Here is a 19,831-nt window from a genome sequence, read left to right on the forward strand (position 1 = left end):
GCTAAATTTACTGAGTTTAGGTACCAGGTTAAAAACAGTTGCTCTTTTCAAGTGGAGAAAAACTGACTTGGGTAGGATAAGGACTTCTAATGATAGTTTTGTTTGGGTTAAATATAGGAATAACAGAAAAACCTAAGTAGGCTTATATATGTTATATTCCGTGTTCTTTAAATATATTAACTTATTAAATCATCACAAGAACCCTATTAGGTAGTTAGTATTATTAGCCTTATTTTACAGATGAAGAAATTGAGTGAGGTACATAGCAACTTAGTGACTTGATGGCAGAGATGGATTCACACCTAAGCAGTCTGGCTCCAGAGTCAGCACTTTTAACCACTCTGCGGGATTAACTCTATGCATAATGGAGAGTCCTTTTGTCTAATTTGGTTCTCAGTCTGTAGCATGAAACTGGTCTTTACCTTAGTTTGTTATTAAATCCGAAGGATTTTCTAATAGTCCAGTGAGACTGTATGCAGAACTTCCTGGATGTGTTTTACGATGTTATTTTCCATAACTCACATGAGGACATTATTTAGTTTTTTGCCATCCTTTTTGTTTTTAAAAAATTTTATAGCCATTATTAATGCTTAATTTACCTCTTATTTCTACTGACTTATTTTTAACTTTTTTTTTAATATAATGCCACATGATAGTATTTGCTGAGATTAGCCACTAGTGGATTTTGTTGTGATTTTGTGTGGCATTTCTTAGGATAAAATCTACAACCTTGGTTTAACCAAATCCATCCTGTCTGTTATTTTTGTATGGCTCAGGAGCTAAGAATGGTTTTTACATTTTTAAGTAGTTGGAAAAAGTAAAAAGAATAATATTTTATGACATGTGAAAGTTACATAAAATTTAAATTTTAGTGTCTGTAAATAAAATTTATTGGAATACGGCCACAGTCATTCATATGACTACTTTTGTGCTACAACAACTGAATTAAATAGTTGCTACAGACAGTATACCTCACACAAAAAAAACTTAATATATCTGACCCTTTACAGGAAAAGTTGCTAACCCCTGTTGTATTGGGTTGGCCAAAAAATTTGTTTGGGTTTTTCCATAACATCTTACAGAAAAACCGGAACAAACTTTTTGGCCAACCCATAGATAATTTATTTATTGTGGTTACAGTTCGTTGTGTTATTTCACTAGATTGTAAACTCTGTAAAGGCAGAGATGTCTGTTTTGTTCACTGAGGTATCCCAAGTACCAGAAACAGTGCCTGGCTTATAATAACTGCTCATTAAATATTTGAATAGGGTAAAAAAAACCCCATGAATTTATACAAATGAATGATTAATTTTCAAAGTAATGCTAGCTAATATTTATTTAGCACCAGTTCATTTAAATCTCACAGCAACCATATGAAGTACAGGCGGTTTTATTATTCCCATTTAACACCAGGAAGAAACTAAGACATTGAAGGAGAAAAGTAGCTTACCCAGGGTTACACAGCTAAATAAATGGTAGGACTGGAGCCTAATCCTAGAGAATCTGGGTCTAGGCCTGGTTTTCTGTAAATGACTCATACCCAATCCATCTGCCTTTTACAGTAGATCATTGGTTAAATTATATAGTGGAATAGTCTTGCTTTAGGAGTTTGTTGTCTTTTCTGATGCTTTGTCATGAGCTGACTGTTCCTGCCCAGAACAGGCAATTAAGACACCTTAGACTCTTCTCCATTTTAGGAATACTAGATCAGACTTTACAGAACAAGTCTAGGAAGTATGGTGTTTGTAGCTTCTTTTTCTCCATTTACTGTCTGTTGTTTTTAACCTAATCAGATTTTTCCTCTTAAAATGAATTTTGAAACTGGAATTGACATAATAGAAGATAGATTTAATATGACAGTGGAGGTAATAGAAGGTTTGAATATTACTTTGAACTTCATCTTGAATCGAGTTTCCCGATAATATATATGCTTTGAACATGAGAATTTAACTTGACATTAAATGTAAAAAAATAAAATTATATCAGAATAGTCATTTTCTCTTGTTGAATAGTAGAATTAAAGAAAATGACAGTGTATATATTTCTTTATATTTTCATTGATTTTTATCTTTCCTTCAAGTGCATTTACTTTCTCATGCCCCGATGTACAAGTTTTTCACATTGTACTATTGCAGTGCTTCCACTCTAGGAAGTATGTGATCCTTGTATAAACTGCTAAGTGTTTTCCAAAAAAAAAAAATTCTTATAAAATTATCTAATAATGTTCTAGTAGCTTAGTCAGTGTTTTCTGAACAGATTAGACTCGTCTTGATATTAAAGTTTAAACAAATTATAATAGAAAGTTTTTGAATTTTTTACATTGTAAAAGTAGTATAATAGCATAAAGAACATTTGAACAAAGAAAAAAGTACATCACCTTATCCTAACACAGCTCTTTTTTTTTTTTTTTTTTTTTTGCGGTACACGGGCCTCTCACTGTTGCGGCCTCTCCCGTTGCGGAGCACAGGCTCCGGACGCGCAGGCTCAGCGGCCATGGCTCACGGGCCCAGCCACTCCGCGGCATGTGGGATCTTCCCGGACCGGGGCACGAACCCGCGTCCCCCGCATCGGCAGGCGGACCCTCAACCCCTGTGCCACCAGGGAAGCCCTAACACAGCTCTTTTAATGTTTATATGTAACTTTATGGAGTATCTGTATTTAGTATGTGCACAGAGTAATGGAATTTTAGGTTTCGAGGGAGTCTGGTTTAATCTCTTTTATTTAAAGAAACTGTTTTGTTGGTGCGTACATCCTTTCCTTCAGAATTCAAACCAACATCTCCCTGGCCTGGGGTACTTTTTATTATACCATTATAACTTGTTTTTTATGATTTCCTTTCCTACTTTAACAAAGTATAAGGGAGGTATTTTGATATGTACAAAACTAGATAGGAATGCATTTGAGTATTTCCTATTGGTGCATATTTGCATGTATTTATTATGCCTTTCTTTTTAAATTTTTATTCAGCTTTCTAAAACCAACTTTTCCAACAACAATGATTTCCGTGCTCTTCTGCAGTCTCTGTATGCTACTTTTAAGGAGTTCAAAATGCATGAGCAGATTGAAAACGAATACATTATTGGTTTGCTTCAACAACGCAGCCAGACCATTTATAATGTGCATTCTGACAATAAACTCTCTGAGATGCTTAGCCTCTTTGAAAAGGGTCTGAAGAATGTTAAGGTGAGTTGCAAAAATGGATATTTATCACAGCTTGTACCATCTTCTGATATGTCATTGGCAAAACTTGTTAGCATTTTATAGTAAATGATGTTACTGTAGTATAGTAAATGTATGTTAAAGAAAAAAAAATTATTCTGACACTTGTTAAAGACGGTAAGGAAGACTTTATTCAAGGGATTACTGCAATGGGGTTTTGCAGTAGGAGAGAGAGATTGGGTTGAATTCTTATAGCCAGGGAGCGGAGGTGAGGGTCAGGAAAATTACTAAGAGGAAACATCAAGGCTGGGAGATTCTTGCTAGACTGACTCTTGCTTCCTTTTGCTGAAGGCATACCAAGGTGACAAGATATTGAGGGTGGTTAGATATTGAGGGTTATCAAATGCCAAGGGTGGTAGTGGTGGGGTTGATAGACTGATTCAGGATGATTTTGGTAAAACTGGACTAAGTGGGCCAAGGACAGAGCTCAAGGTCAGGACCTGGCTGAGAAGACTCAGTGGATCCTGGCTCAGGTTTGATGAGAATCTTTATCAGTTACCTCTTTGTTACTATATGTAAAATTCTATCATGAATGTTGCTCTCCAAATCTTAAAGGTGTTTTTGTAAGTTGAAATTTCAATTACTGTACAAATTTTACTTTCTGATAACATTTGCTGAACTCTTAAAAGAAATCTGTAGTAAATGCAGTTATTGGTGACTAAAGGTAGAATTGTTACTTAGAATGAACAGGGCCGTAGGGGTGGTTACAAAGAATAATTTTTAGTTGTATGACGTAAAATTAAAGATATTTTTGGGTGTAGTTTAGGATAATGGTGTAGAGAAATTTCCCTATTAATTATATTTACGTATTATAGGATATTTGGTCTTCATTTGTCCCCCTTTTGGCTTGGTGAAACATAGACTTAAGTTGTAACTCTGGCAAACCACCATGAACCTTTCATTGATAGATTTGTGTTCTAGAAAAACTGTTCTTAAGTAGGGAAGATGATGGATTGAAGGGAAAAAAAAGACTCAAGTAGGAAGATTGTTATAAAAAAATTATTGTAATAGTCTCCAGAAGAATATACAGTAGCTATTTGGTGGGGAGGTAGGAGATTGGGTAGGGATAGGGTACTGGGAGGGAAGATGGTATAGGAAGATTTATTTTTTATTGAATACTCCTTTGTACTGTTTGAATTTTATATCATGTTCATGTATTACCTATTCAATAAAATGATTAAGATCAGAACTGAAGTAGTAACTAGTGGAGACAGAATGGAAGGGACAGACTTGAAAGTAATGTAGGACATAAAATTGATAGAAGGTAGTGCTTGCATATACAGAAAGGAGAAAGAGAAAGGAAATAAGAGTGAGAATTGAGCTTGACTTTCTAGGGAATATAGAAGAGGCTAAAAAGATCCATTATGGGCAGGTTGAGTTTGAACTGCTTGTGCAGTCCAGGTGGGCATTTATAAGTAGGAGGTGGCATTAGTTGCGCTTCAAGGTTGGAAGGGTAATTTGGTTTGGAAAAGCAAATTTGATAATTATCAGCATGTAAGTAGAAATGGAAGCCACTTGGGCATGCTTAAGGAAAATGTGTAAAATCCTAAGAGAATAGGACATTGGATAGACTATTGGGAAGCAGTTTAATAAATTAGTTAAAGAAGGAGGAGACTAGAGAGGACTCAGCAGGGTTAAGATATTCCCACATTTTAAAAGTTTCATTATTTTGTGAATTTTCCACATGTACTAAGTTGAGAGGGCTGATACAGAAGTGATGGATAAGTTACAGGGAGATATGACCATAGTTCATATGGGGAAGAACTCTTTAGCTGTTGTGCAGAGTTAGAATGATTTACCTCAAGGTACAGTGAGCTCCTTGCCTTTAGAAGTGTAGATGGTCTTCTTCAGGATAATGTAACAGGTATTCTGAATTGTTTAGTAGAGGATACACTAGATGACCTTAAAGGGATTCTGTAATGATATAGTCCAATAGGCGCTTGTGAACTGCTCAGAGGTATATTAATCGGAAAACGGACACATTGAAATTGTATAAATGTGCATTAGAAATCAGTAGAAGTTTTGAGCAAATACTTGCTATTTTTAGACTTTTTATGACATTTTTAAAAAGAAGTATGAGATCACATTACTAAAGGAATTCAAGGTTCTTTTAAGAGATGTTTTGAGGCCATCTTTTATACTTAGAAAAGTACAGAGACCATTTTGCTATTTGTTAGTCTAATTTTTTACCCTGACGTTTCAAGTTACATTTCACACTGACTTTCTAGGATCAGATACAGTATAAATTATGAAGCGAAATTTTTATAGAATACAGTTTTTTTGTTTGTTTCTAGAATGAATATGAGCAGTTAAATTATGCAAAACAGTTGAAAGAGAGACTGGAGGCTTTTACAAGAGATTTTCTTCCTCACATGAAAGAGGAAGAGGAGGTAAGCATAATTTTTCCTCTTCGTGATTTTGCTTTATAAAATTGGAGAAATGTTATTTTTCCTTTGAGTCTTCAAAATAATACATAGGAAGATGAACCTCCAGATCTTTTTAGAAAATGAAGAAAAACCCAAGGAAAAAAAGCATTAATTTTGTTTCCTTAGAGAGTTTGTTGCTTTTCATTGACTGAGTGATTGATTTAATTCATTTACTCAAAAAATATTTATTCTCTTATTATGTGGATGGCACTGTATTGATTGTTAACTTTTTATGCTACCCTAATGTCTCTTCTGAACCTTTAGAAGATCCTTTAAACTTTTTAATGTTTTCTGTATTTGCATTCTAAGTTTAAAGAATTTTTAGTGTTCTTTTTTTAGTAGTGGATTTTAGTAATTAAATGGTGGTGTTAAACTTATCAGTCTTATAACTAGTGCACATGTATTAGGATATCCCTGAAGTGGATGAGCAAAACATTTTCTCATTCTCGTCTTTCTCTAAAGTGGGATGAGTATCAGGGTAAGGAATAGAGAAAATATTTTATGAGGAACTGGATTCTTGTTCAGCTGTAAATCAGTTATTATAGTGATTCTCACTATAAAAAAGCTTTACCTTATAATCAGATGGCCATTTAAAAAAAATCTACTTTTAAGCCCTTTCCAGACCAGTTAAATCAGGTGGGAGATACAAATGGACATGGATATATTTTAAAGGTTCCCCAAGTCATTGTAATATGCAAATATGCAACCAGCTTTGAAACCACTGAGTTACCAGAGCAGTGTTTCTTAACCTGTGATGCACATCAAAATTATCTATGGAGCAAAGAAAAAAAAAAAGCCCTTGGCTTCACCTCTAAAGATTCTAATTCTGTCAGTTGGAGGTTGGAACTAAGCATCTGTTTCAAGGAAGAAATCTCCTAGATAATATTGAATAGTTGAAGGTATCAGTAGAGCTTTGACTTTTATGGTTGGCAGTACACTGGGTACGGTTCTCATATGATTTAGAGGCCCTGTTTGGGTAGAGGTCAGTTGTTGTAGTAGCAGAAAGCAGTTACCTGACCTAAATGTCTTACCATAGGAGAGTGATTTAGAGTGTATGATAAGCTCTGTACAGGAGGACCTTCTGGTTTGGATGCTTTTAAATTGTTTTGAGAATGAGTGGAGAAGCCATAGAAAGAAGGATCTTGGTGGTGGTATTCTTCTTTGCAATTTTTGGGTAAACTAACTTGGTGGTAACAACTAAATTTTTATGTTTTCCAAATATGTGGTCATAATACTACACTTGAGCCATTAATACTTTAAAAGATGTAGAGTAAAACAAAACTAAGCATATTTCCTTATGAGTATTTTGTTTAATTTAGGTTTTTCAGCCCATGTTAATGGAATATTTTACCTATGAAGAACTTAAGGATATTAAAAAGAAAGTGATTGCACAACACTGCTCTCAGAAGGATACTGCAGAACTCCTTAGAGGTCTTAGCCTATGGAATCAAGCTGAGGAGCGGCAGAAGTTTTTTAAATATTCTGTGGATGAAAAGTCAGATAAAGGTGAGAGTCATATGTTTAGATAGCTAGCTAGCGATTTATTCGTTCCAAGGCCATTTCCTTCTTGTTGATATGACCTTTATATTTTGTTTGAAGAATAATTTAGGCCATTTGTTTTCAAGTATAGTAAATTTAATTGAGGACAGTAGTTTCTATCTTAGAATTTAGTATTGTCTATGATAATTTAACAGCTCATATACTTGGGCCATGTGCAGTATAGTGTTTCTTGAAGGAGTTTATATATATAATAATGATAATTTTGATTAGTAAGAATAACTATCAATATTTATATATAAATATATAATGATAATTTAATAATATTTTATTATTAATACTTATTATTATTTTGGCCAATCAAAATTATTGAAAACTACCATATACAGAGCACTTTTGCAGTGTCATCCAATTTTCTGAGCTCCACTGACCATAGTGGCTGTTTTTATCCTTCCTTGTTTTTTCTTTTTTTTAAAAATCAGTTTTCAAAATCATTTAATGCTTATAGTTTTATCTCTACCCTTTCTCATTCTCTTAGCTTATATCCAGGAATACACAGGGGAGTGAGTATGAGAGGCATAGTTTTTCTATGTATAGTCACTTTGAGAAAACAAATGATAAATGTAAATAAAATATCTCTGCTTTTTTTATTGATAGACTACTTCCTCATTTTTATTCTTTCTTTTGTTTGATAGCTTTGCCTTTTAAAACATCATTAAATAAAATTATTGGCATCCTGAGGCTAGTAAAAATTCCTTTGCTTTTGCTAGATGAGAAATAGCAATGGCATTCCTGTTAAAATTGCTTGAAAGTGTTTGAAATTGGTCCTTTTTTCTTATTTTTATTTAATAAAGTAGGTGAGATGCATGTTGGAACAAAATTGTTTTTATAGGTTAAGGTATAATTAAACCCATAAAGCTTGTGTGCTTCACTCTGAAATGCAGCTTGTGCTTTAGACGTCAAGTCAGGACCTGTTGTATCTGGTTTAATTTTAATTATAACGTGGGACTTAAAAGCATCACACTTACCATATTGAATTTTCCCACTCCTTCAAAGTAAATTATAGCTGTATTATGTTTAAAATATTTGCCATTTGTAAAGGGTTAGGTTAAAGTAATTCATCATAGCATTTCTATATTTAAGTTGCTTTGTGAAGACAAATCAAATATATAAGGTACTCAGATTCTTTCTAGTACATTAATGATGAAACTTTTATATTCTTTATTGTACACCTCATTTGCAGTTTTCCTTTGGAAAGTTGCTACTGAAATAACCCATTATAGGAAATTGGATATCCAATAACTGTTTTCTATATTAGCTGCTGACAAAAGATTCCTGATAAATGTATACCAGCATTAGAAATATTTACATTATATTGTCTCAACTGGCTCATAAATAGGGTAAGGTTGAGGCACCTAAACGTTATAGAGGTCAGATTTCAGAGTTCTTACATGAAACGTGAAAATCCAAGAGGGAACACAAGGAACATGCTGACAGGAGTTGTAATGCATGAATGGAAAACGTTGTGAGATTTGTGTGCATCATTAAAAATGCCCTGGATTTCTCATTATTTGACTGACTCTACACTTGCTGACTTAAAGCTGTATAACCTGTTGGGTTCCTTTTTCAAATGATGCTTCTTATGCTACAAAGTGAGTATTGTATTTTCTGCGACGCCTTTGTAAGAGGAAGTAAATCCTGTGTTCATTATTGTAGCTCCCACTGATGAAGTATGATTTGGACCATGATAGTTTAACCCTACAGGTTCTTAACAAGTTTAACATCTCCATGTTACCTCTAATCCATGTTATTTCCTTTTCACATCTTGCAAGCAGGAAGGAGTGGACTTTAGGCACTGGATTTTATTTATAGAAATGTGATTGTAATTTCTTACTGCATTTGCTCTTAGAGCCTTTTATGTTAAAGGTTTTCTTTTTTATTTCAGAAGCGGAAGTGTCAGAACAATCCACAGGTATAACTCATCTTCCTCCTGAGGTAATGCTGTCAATTTTCAGTTATCTTAATCCTCAAGAATTATGTCGATGCAGTCAAGTAAGCACTAAATGGTCTCAGCTGGCAAAAACTGGATCACTTTGGAAACATCTTTACCCTGTTCATTGGGCCAGAGGTAGGTAAATGGGATGCTTAGTTTGTTTTAAAAATATTTCAATCTTTTTTTTTTTTTTTAAGTATATACTCATAGACATTAATAAGCAAGACCAGGGAGGGAAACTCTGAAAGGTTGACTAAAAATAGGTTTCATAGTTAGATTATATGTCTTTGTATACATTTTTTAAAAGCTAACAATTCTGAAGTATTCATGAGTGAATTATGTGATGTGTGCAATTTCCTTTCAAATAATTAGGAAGAAATAGTTGGGGGTGGAACGAAAAATAATTGGCAAAATGTTGATAATTGTTTTTTCTTAATAAATTTATTTTATTTATTTTTGGCTGCGTTGGGTCTTCGTTGCTGCTTGCGGGCTTTCTCTAGTTGTGGCAAATGGGCTACTCTTCATTGTGGTGCATGGGCTTCTCATTGCAGTGGCTTCTGTTGTTGTGGAGCATGGGCTCTAGGTGCACGGGCTTCAGTAGTTGTGGCTTGTGGGCTCTAGAGTGCAGACTCAGTAGTTGTGGTGCACGGGCTTAGTTGCTCCGTGGCATGTGGGATCTTCCCGGACCAGGACTCGAACCCGTGTCCCCTGCATTGGCAGGCAGATTCTTAACCACTGTGCCACCAGGGAAGCCCCGATAATTGTGAAGATAGGTGATGAGTACATAGGTGTTCATTATGCTACTTGTTTAATGCTGCTTATTCCTACTTTTGACTATATTTGTAATTTTCCATAACAAAACGTTAAAAATAAAATTAATAGGTTGTCAGAACAGCTTTAAATAATTAGATGAGTATTTTAAAAATACAAAATAAATTAATTCTATAAAATTTAAAGTTGAGTCACTGTTATGTTTCCCTTTTGATAGTAGCTCAAGATAACTAAATGTATTTTTGTCTTTAGCATATTTTTTTGTGATTAATAATGCCTCATTCTATAAATTACAATTTCATATTAGTTAATTTCATTGTGGTAAGTTAGTTTTACATGTGAACAATTAAAGAAAATTTTGCTTTCATGAGCATATAATGCAGTCATGGGATAAATACAACTAATATGGCATATATTCTTCTGTCACTGAATTAAAACAGTTTTTCTAGGTGAGTACCTCAAATTTCACATTAATTGTTTTTAGTTTTTTATAATTTGTCACTTGGACATGGAAATATATATTTTTTACATAATTAAAGTGTGAGTCTGATTTAAAAATAGTTTTATTTTTTATATCAATATGTAGCACTTTTAAATAAGCTTTTGTTAGATATATAATATTTTTTGCATGAAGCTATTTGGAGTATTGGGTAGACTTATATGATCCAAATGATTAGAATTATTATTTTTATGTGGAATAATTTTTCTTATTGTAGGATAATATATTAAGTGAAAAGTCAGATAAGGCAAGTATGGATATATCACATACTTTTTTATTAGATGTATTTTTGATTATGAAGAATTACTTATTAGGTAGTAATACATAATTAGGTACTGTTTGATATAAAGATCAAATATGATAATGCTATGCTAGATTTCTGTGAAGTTAACCAGATATTAAATATGCTGCTTTTTTTTTGTTTTTAATATGCTTAAACAAAAAGTTCCAATAAAAATGGTTGTAATTTAATTTATTTATGGTATTTGTTTCCTGTAATTCTTGATCACAATTGATTTGACCCCCTGCAGGGGATGTTTTGAAATGCCTGTGGAGGCATTTTTGTCCCATCTTGGAGTATTACACTGGCATCCAGTGGGTAGAGGCCAGGGTTACTGCTAAACACCCTGCAATGCACAGGGAAGCACTCTACAACAAAGAATTACCCAGCCCAGAATATCAATGGTGTTAAGGTTGAGGAGCCCTCACTTAGATGTAACGTTAGGAATTCAATAAATTAATTCTGCATTGTCTTGCACTTCACAATCATGTAATTTAATCGCAGCGTATTCTCCAGGATCTTTAAATTTATGGTTTAGCTTTACCTTAATCTTTCCCTTTTTCTGTTCCCACCTACTTCTGAATTGCTAATTCACTACTGAGCAGAAAGTCTTGCTTCCTTTTGTTTATTAGCAATTGTGTTAATGCGGGTATTGCTGGAGCCAGTGTGAAGCCACAGTAGGGAAAAAGGTTAGGTTGTTTTCAGTGATTTCTGAAATTTCTTGTTAAGACTGTTGATAATTATTTTTCATAGTTTTTTGGTATGTCTGAAATTGAATTCTGTGCTTATTTAAATGTAATTTTTTAAACCACAATTGTTTCTAACAATAGGTAGCTCATTGTGTATGGCTCACATATTTTTTGTGTGCAGACATTTTTGTTATAAATAGGTTATTTTTTTGTAATGGTAGCCGATCTAATCTTATTTTGTTCCTTTTGTTTTTTTGTTGAGTAGGTGACTGGTATAGTGGTCCTGCAACTGAACTTGATACTGAACCTGATGAGGAATGGGTGAAAAGTAGAAAAGATGAAAGTCGTGCTTTTCAGGAGTGGGATGAAGATGCCGATATAGATGAATCTGGTAAGCTGTGTCTGGAATTAAAACTGTTACATGGTGCTTTAATAATTACTGTTACATTAACAAGTACTTAGGTGCTAGGATTTATGTATTTTGTGTTTTCTAAAAAACCTGGTGTTTTTAAGCCTACTGCTTTCTAAACTTTCATGGAATAGTAAGCATATTTAAAATTCTGTTTAAAGTAATTTTTAAATGTGTATAGGCTTGTTTCCCATATGTTTTTTTTTTAAAAACAGATTTATTTATTTATTTATTTTTATTTATTTTTGGCTGCGTTGGGTCTTCGTTGCTGCCCGCAGGCTTTCTCTAGTTGCAGCGAGTGGGGGCTGCTCTTCGTTGCGGTGCATGGGCTTCTCATTGTGGTGGCCTCTCTTGTTGTGGAGCACGGGCTCTAGGTGCACGGGCTTCAATAGTTGTGGCGCGTGGGCTCAGTAGTTGTGGCTCATAGACTCTAGAGCGCAGGCTAAGTAGTTGTGGCACACGGGCTTAGTTGCTCCGCAGCATGTGGGATCTTCCCGGACCAGGGCTCGAACCTGTGTCCCCTGCATTGGCAGGCGGATTCTTAACCACTGTGTTATCAGGGAAGCCCTCCCATATGCTTTTATATTTATTTAAACGCTTTAAAAAAATCAGCAAATTATGACTGTTTTCCTTATTGAAATAATATACATTCATTATAGTGCTATGCAGTTTACAGTGTGTTTTTAGGGCCACTTTATTTGATCAGCTCAGTAGTATATATTGAGTCGTCTGTGGCCCAGAGGAAGGAGCATAACGCTGTTGAACCTGTTTATTAATTTGTAAACAGTCATGCCACTTGCCTAACATGGTGGTTATAGAATTAAGTAATATATATGAAGATTCTTTGTAAATGGTAAGGGATTATATAAACTGGTGTAGCCATTCATTAAGCACCGTGGGAGAATTCAAGGGTGACAAAGACTTTATCCCTACCCTCAAAGAACTCACAAATGGGAGAATTTAGAATACATGATTCTTAATCAAGGTATGTATTGGAAAATGCTGTAATGAAGGTGCAGAAAGATGCTCTTTGGGAATATGGAGGAGAAAGACACAAATTCTATCTTAGATGTTACTTTAGATAATGATTAATTATTAAAAGATGATGAAAATAGTAAAAAAAAAACTAATAAGATATTCTTCTACTTCGTAAAACTGAACCTGTAGGAATTTTTTATTTATAAGTTGCCCACTTATAGTAAGCTGGTCTGGCAAAAGAACTAAACTTGTGGAAAGTAAGGAATATAAATACAAAGATTATTGTTTTAGCAGCAAGTTTATTTTTATGAAATGAAGGTGCAAAACACCTTGGTATAGTTTTAAATGTTTGGAAGGTGTCATGTAAGGAGGAGGTCTATTCCAGTTACATTTGGTGATTTGCTTATCCTGTGGCAGGCACTTTCTGGGCATGAGGTTAACAGTGAACAAAATGGGAAAAAAAAAATCCTTGGCTTTGTTTAGCTTAAAATTTGGAGGGGGAGGCAGACAGTAAAGACAGGCGAAATATATACTGTATTAGATAATGTTAAGTGCTGTGGAGAAAAATAAAGGAAAAGCGTGCCCAGGAAGAGAGGAAAGAAGTTACCATTTTCAATAGATTGAGTAGTTAAGGTTCCTTGAGAAATTTGAGCAAAGACCTCAAGGAGTTAAGGTCTTTACTCAGATGTCACCTTAGGGAAGACTTGATTTATCCATTCTAAAAAATCAATTCGTAATACCTGTGTTGAGTTTTAAAGGCTTTATCAAACTTAATGTGTTTATCTCAGCACTTAAAGATAGACAAAGAGACTGCTGTTGTTTTCTTTCATATTGAGAGGGAAAGGTTAAGGTTATAATGATGGAGCCTTTCTAAGGTAATATATGTGTTTAGCTGTTTAGTGTATCTAAGAGTAAACTTTGGATCTGTCATCTATGTTAGTGCTTTTTCAGCTTAGCTGTCTTTACTAGTCTTGTAGAGAAGTTATTATTCTTCGTAGGATGTTTAGTTTTCTTTTTTTAAGGATTTCACAGTAAACAGTACACATTTAGATAGAGAGAGCCGCAGAAACAAAAGAATCATTTGGAAATAAAATTTTAGTAGAATAAATAGGGTTCACTAAAAGTCACTTTTATCCCTGTATTTCACATATATGTCTAACTAAAGGAGGAATTTAGAATAATATCTGTAAACATGGAAACAATCAAAAATTCAGAATTATTGTTTCTATTTATATTCCTTTTGTCAGCTACACTCAGTTTTGTTTTAAATGAGACTTCCTCAGCTTATCCTGTTAAACTGTTTTATGTTTGGAGACATTTGAGTTAGGTCTTCGGGTAAGCAAAAAAGCAATAGGATCCTGAGAAAGGTGATAAAATTATTAGTTCATTCTTTTTCGTGTAGTGTGTTTTTTTCCTTATATCAAATTGGAGTTTGTAGGGTTTTTTTTTTTTTTTTACTTGTTACAGTAGTGCATCCTGTTATACACATCTAAACTCTACAGAAGTTATTAAGCAGAAAACAAAAGCCATGCTCATTTTTAATTTCTTTAAAGTTCTAAGGTACTTTTCGTTGCTTGATTCATTATGACCAGCCTAACTTAATTGTTTCAAATCTCTTCTAGCTCTGTGTCCCTTTTATTGATATTTATGTAAAATAATGAATGATACTTTTTATTATTTTTATTATGGTTCATTTTCCTCTTGATATCCTATATTCTCTTGAAGAACTTACACTATTCTTCAAGTAGTCAAAGTTTTTTCCAAAATTTTTTCGGTGCCTGAAACTGGAGTTATTTTTATCTTTTCTCTGATAATTAGCTTGAGAAGAAAATTACCTTCAGCCTTGAAGCATGTTAAAAAATTCTTCCTTTCATTCCCATTTAAACCTTTTTTCTTTTTCTTTTGTCTCTTTTTAGTTGATGTCAGACCTGTTAATATAAATATTAAGTCCTGGCGAATGAGGACTTGTCCATTTAATTTGCTTTGCATATATAGGGGAGTTTAAAAGGAGAGCAAAATGTATTTCATATTTAATGATTTGGTGATTCCTTGAGTAGCCTAATCATAATTAGTGTATCAAGTTCTTAGACTTTTGAATTCATTTTACAGAAGAGTCTGCAGAGGAATCGATTGCCATCAGCATTGCACAAATGGAAAAACGTTTACTCCATGGCTTAATTCATAATGTTCTACCGTATGTTGGTACTTCTGTAAAAACTTTAGTATTAGCGTACAGCTGTGCAGTTTCCAGCAAAATGGTATGTATAAATTAGCACTCGTTTAGGTATTAAGAAAAAGTAGCAATGATCTACATTTTGTTTGCTTATTCCTGAGTTTAATTAAAAAAAAAATAACAGTTTACCCATGAGTGTACCTTCCCATGGGTAGGCATACACTGCTAATTTTCATCTTTTTTCATTTCAGTTCTCATAGTAATCTTTGTACATAGATATCATTGTCTTCATATTATAGAAAAGGAAACATAGACTGAGAGGTTAAACAGTTTATTTAGTTTCACAGATGTTAAGTGATCAAGCCCAGTTTTATATGATTGTTTATAATGTGTAAGGCATGGTAAGATGGGCAGGTGAAATTAAATCATGGTTTTATAAAAGACTATCTTGTGATATCCTACATTAGAATCTTCTTGGGTATTCCTTAAGAATGTAAATTTCCTGGGTCTAATCTTAGAATTACTGAAACAGATTTTCTGGGATTTCATCACAATATATATTTGTAAGGCAGAATTGAAGTGATTTTTACATGCAGAAAAGTGTGAGAACCACTGGTTATATTACTTACTAAAAGTTATATATTACTTACTAAAAGTTATGTCTCTAACCTAACTGAATTCTGCAGATCTTCACAGTGACTTTTTTTTCCCTCTTAGGTTAGGCAGATTTTAGAGCTTTGTCCTAACTTGGAACATTTGGATCTTACCCAAACTGACATTTCAGATTCTGCATTTGACAGGTTAGTTAATTTTGAATATATAAATTTAATGATTTCTTAACTATGAATCAGTAGAATTGTTCTGTAGTTTTTCATTTACATAATTACAGTTTAATCATACTATTACTTTCTACTATCAGATTTTGGTCATGTTATGGTAGTAGCACCCTCCAATTCTTTGCTTTTGTCCTTAGGTCCCAGCTGATTCAAAACTTATATATGTATCATCCTATCACCTTTATAATCTTGTACTGTGTCTAGGCTTTTGAGCCTTGCTGTGTAACCATGTAGCTTGGTACTGTGTTTTAAAGAAGTTTTCATTTTCAGTTGGGCTCCCAGTACCATTTGGCAAAGCTCCCTCTTCATAGTTATTCTAAAATTTTAACACTTTCTTCAAGCAACCCTCAGATTTTATTTCTTTGGATGCTGCTACTTTCCTTCTTATTCTACCTCGCCCTGCTGTTTCCCACCCTAGCATTTATATCAGCACCTCTTTTCCAATTTCAGAGGGAGAAATGTATTCTTCTCTGGCTAAGGCTAATTCTCTACTAATTCCTAGAGCTTGTTCTACTGAATCTTTCTCCTCTAATTATTATTTTCTTTCTTTCATGTCTGTAGAGCCTTTCCTCTATTGGTTATTTTTCAGGATGAGAAACAGTCTCTCCCTTCCATACCCTTCTCCTTTCCTACTCTTCTTTTGGGTTAGCAATACTCTTAGTTCCTCATTACTCTTATTGTCTTTTCATATTCCTAGCATTTAAAGTAGTGCCTAACAACAGATATTCAGTAAATGATTGATTATATTAGATTTAAAATCTTTCTTGTAGTTTCCATTTACTTACGTATAATCAGATCTTTTGAAGAATTTAACAATATCCACTAATAGTTTTGTTACCTCTTAATTATAGTTGGTCTTGGCTTGGTTGCTGCCAGAGTCTTCGGCATCTTGATCTATCTGGATGTGAAAAAATCACAGATGTGGCTCTAGAGAAGATTTCTAGAGCTCTTGGAATTTTGACATCTCATCAGAGTGGCCTTTTGAAAACTTCAACAAGCAAAATTGCTTCGACTACCTGGAAAAATAAAGACATTACCATGCAGTCCACCAAGCAGTATGCTTGTTTGCCCGATATAACTAACAAGGGCATTGGAGAAGAAATAGATAATGAACACCCCTGGACTAAACCTATTTCTTCTGAAAATTTCACTTCTCCTTATGTGTGGATGTTAGATGCTGAAGATTTGGCTGATATTGAAGATGCTGTAGAATGGAGACATAGAAATGTTGAAAGTCTTTGTGTAATGGAAACAGCATCCAATTTTAGTTGTTCCTCCTCCGGTTGTTACAGTAAGGATATTGTTGGACTAAGGACTAGTGTCTGTTGGCAGCAGCATTGTGCTTCTCCAGCCTTCGCGTATTGTGGTCATTCATTTTGTTGTACAGGAACAGCTTTAAGAACTATGTCAGCACTCCCGGAGTCTTCTGCATTGTGTAGAAAAGCATCAAGGACTAGATTGCTTAGGGGAACAGACTTAATTTACTCTGGGAGTGAAAAAACTGATCAAGAGACTGGGCGTGTGCTTCTGTTTCTCAGTCTGTCCGGATGTTATCAGATCACAGACCATGGTCTCAGGTAAGTAATCTCTTGCAGAGTGTTAGGAAATGAGCATGTTCTCATTCTCAAATGGAGTGGAAAATTTTGAATCTAAGTCATTCCTTTCAGCTGATTTATTTAACCGAAAGAGTTAACCACTTCAAAGAGTTGTCCTACTGCAAAATTTTGGAACGATAAAACTTCAGCATGAAGTTTCAGTCAGTTCAATTGCTTTGTAATGTGGAAGGACATAAATTTAAAAGTTTAATAAATACTTACAACACAATAAATACATGCAGCACATTTTCTAAGGTGCTTTAGTGGATGTAAAGATGAATAAGATACAGTTTTTACCCTCTAGGACTTGTAACAGAGAAGAAAATATGTATACTATATTCTGTGTATTATTTGTGTACATCCTTTAAGGGATGTTGAATTAAAGATTCTATGGGGATCAAAGGAGAGAGAGAGAGACTTCTTATCCAGTTGCAGCAAATGATCAGAAAATGTTATGAAGAGGAACTTCCCTGGCAGTCCAGTGGTTAAGACTTTGCCTTCTGATGCAGGGGGTGTGGGTTCGATCTCTGGTCGGGGAGCTAAGATCCCACATGCCTTGTGGCCAAAAAACCTAAAAGTAAAACAGAAGCAATATTGTAACAAATTCAATAAAGACTTTAAAAATGGTCCACATCAAAAAAAATTTTTTTAATCTTTAAAAAAAAAAAGATAAAATGTAATGAAGAGGTGGCCCTTAATTGAACCTTGAAGATGGATGAAGGATTTTGATAGGTGGCAGAGGGAGAAGAGACCATTCCAAGCAGTAGGGATCATTTGAGCCCACGGTAAAGCACTGTTTAACTGTTATTAGGGTATTTTGCTGTTATGGTTGTTCTCAGCGTTAATAATTGTTTGATTATCTGTGGCATGAGCCTTCAGAAATTGACTTTATGTTTTCTCTTTTACCCTGTAATAGACTTGAATTTTACTAGGGCTTCTTAATAATGGGGTGTCAGGCATGTTAAACAATGAAAATTCATCCAACATAAAGCCTATTACCCCCTCTTGTCTTTTAAGTATGATCTTTAGCAGATTAAATTGAACTCAGTGGGGGATGTTCAAAGGAGTATTCCCGTTTGGTTGTAGAGAAGGATGTGTATTGGGGAATAGTGGGGAATAAGGCTATGACAGAGTTTGAATTCAGGGAAGAATTCATTTGGGGAATGGGGAACACAGGAACTATCTTACTTGATATTATTTGGACTGGTAGCTTATCAAAAAAGCTGCAATCTGAGTGCAGCTCAGATTTTAAAAAGTGCAACTCCTTTTAATCAGATTATCTTGAAGGAGTCTTTCTTAATCAATTAAATATTTATTGAGCATCTGTTGTGTGACTTGCCCTCTTCTAACTGCTCGGGATCCAGAATAAATGACTCAAATTTCCTGCTTTCATAGAGTTTATAATCTAATGGTAGAAATAAGACAATAAAGATGTAATATCAGACTGAATGTTCTGAAGAAAAGTGAAATATGTCTGTGGGGTAGAGAATACAGAGAATGCTCCTTCACATTTGAAGGACAGGAAAGGCCTTGAAAAGAAGCATTTTTTTAAGTAGAGATTGGGATGAAGTTAGAGAGTGAATTTTCTGTGCATTTCCTGGGAGAGAAGCTAAGGAAATCGAAACTACAAATTTGATTTTTAGAAACAGCTTTCTTCTTGCATTTATTCTGTTGGTTTAAAAAGTATTTCAGTTAACTTAATAAGTTCAGCTGGTGTTCAGGTTTGAGAACAAATACAACTTGTGCAAGCATTCACCTCAACTTGGGGGAACAGAGCTGCTAGTTGGGAGTATTCTATGTATCCTTCTGTAATAGTCATTATGTTTTATTCAGGGATGGGTAGCATGAATTTTGGCAAGTTGGTTATGGGGCTTGTTAAAAGAGCATTCACTGTAAAAATGTAGGTTGAAAATCAAAGTTTTAAACTAGATTGAAGCCGTAGGGAACATATAGTGTAGTGTGTAGTCTTCATGCAGCATTATCTGGTTTTCATAGGAATGAAATAAAATAAATTTTGGCTGTCATTGAGTAGAAGTAGCCTGTTTAAATTTTCAGCCTTCTTTGGCCCCCTCACATTGCCATTATTGTTTCGGTACAAACTATTCCTTTTCTCCTTGAATCCAAGGCAACTGCTCTTGAATCTTTTGCAGATAGCATGTATAGTTGGGTGTTACAGTTAAACATTCTGTCATTTAATCTTTCGGTTTCACAATATGCATTTAATGTAATTACTGATATGGTTAAATTTATGCCTACCATCTTACTGTTTGTTTTCCCCGTTTCTCTTTTCTTTATTCTTGTTTTGTCTTTTCCTGACTTGCTTTGGATTTATTAAGTATGGGGTTGGCCAAAAATTTCCTTTGGTTTTTAAGTAAAAATAAAAGACATTTTTCATTTTCACCAAGAACGTTATGGAACAACTTATTCACTGTTTTGTTCCACCACCTTCTGCCATTTTTGAGGCAA

The 19,831-nt window shown here is 34.2% G+C and overlaps 1 protein-coding gene across 4 annotated transcripts in view; it reads left to right on the plus strand.

Moving 5' to 3' along the window:
* Positions 1–19,831, plus strand: part of FBXL5 (F-box and leucine rich repeat protein 5) — a 51,646-nt gene that overhangs the window by 6,885 nt on the left and 24,930 nt on the right. For 3 of the 4 annotated variants that reach the window (XM_060148485.1, XM_060148484.1, XM_060148481.1), the window contains exons 2-9: positions 2,968–3,183; positions 5,514–5,609; positions 6,965–7,151; positions 9,088–9,270; positions 11,640–11,765; positions 14,871–15,019; positions 15,652–15,734; positions 16,622–17,347. In XM_060148485.1, the coding sequence (XP_060004468.1) occupies positions 2,968–3,183; positions 5,514–5,609; positions 6,965–7,151; positions 9,088–9,270; positions 11,640–11,765; positions 14,871–15,019; positions 15,652–15,734; positions 16,622–17,347 (1,766 nt within the window). The remainder of the gene's footprint in view (positions 1–2,967; positions 3,184–5,513; positions 5,610–6,964; positions 7,152–9,087; positions 9,271–11,639; positions 11,766–14,870; positions 15,020–15,651; positions 15,735–16,621; positions 17,348–19,831) is intronic. The other variant, XM_060148483.1, reaches the window with a different exon arrangement.

Source organism: Lagenorhynchus albirostris, chromosome 4 (assembly GCF_949774975.1).
Source record: "Lagenorhynchus albirostris chromosome 4, mLagAlb1.1, whole genome shotgun sequence".
Lineage (NCBI taxonomy): Eukaryota > Metazoa > Chordata > Mammalia > Artiodactyla > Delphinidae > Lagenorhynchus > Lagenorhynchus albirostris.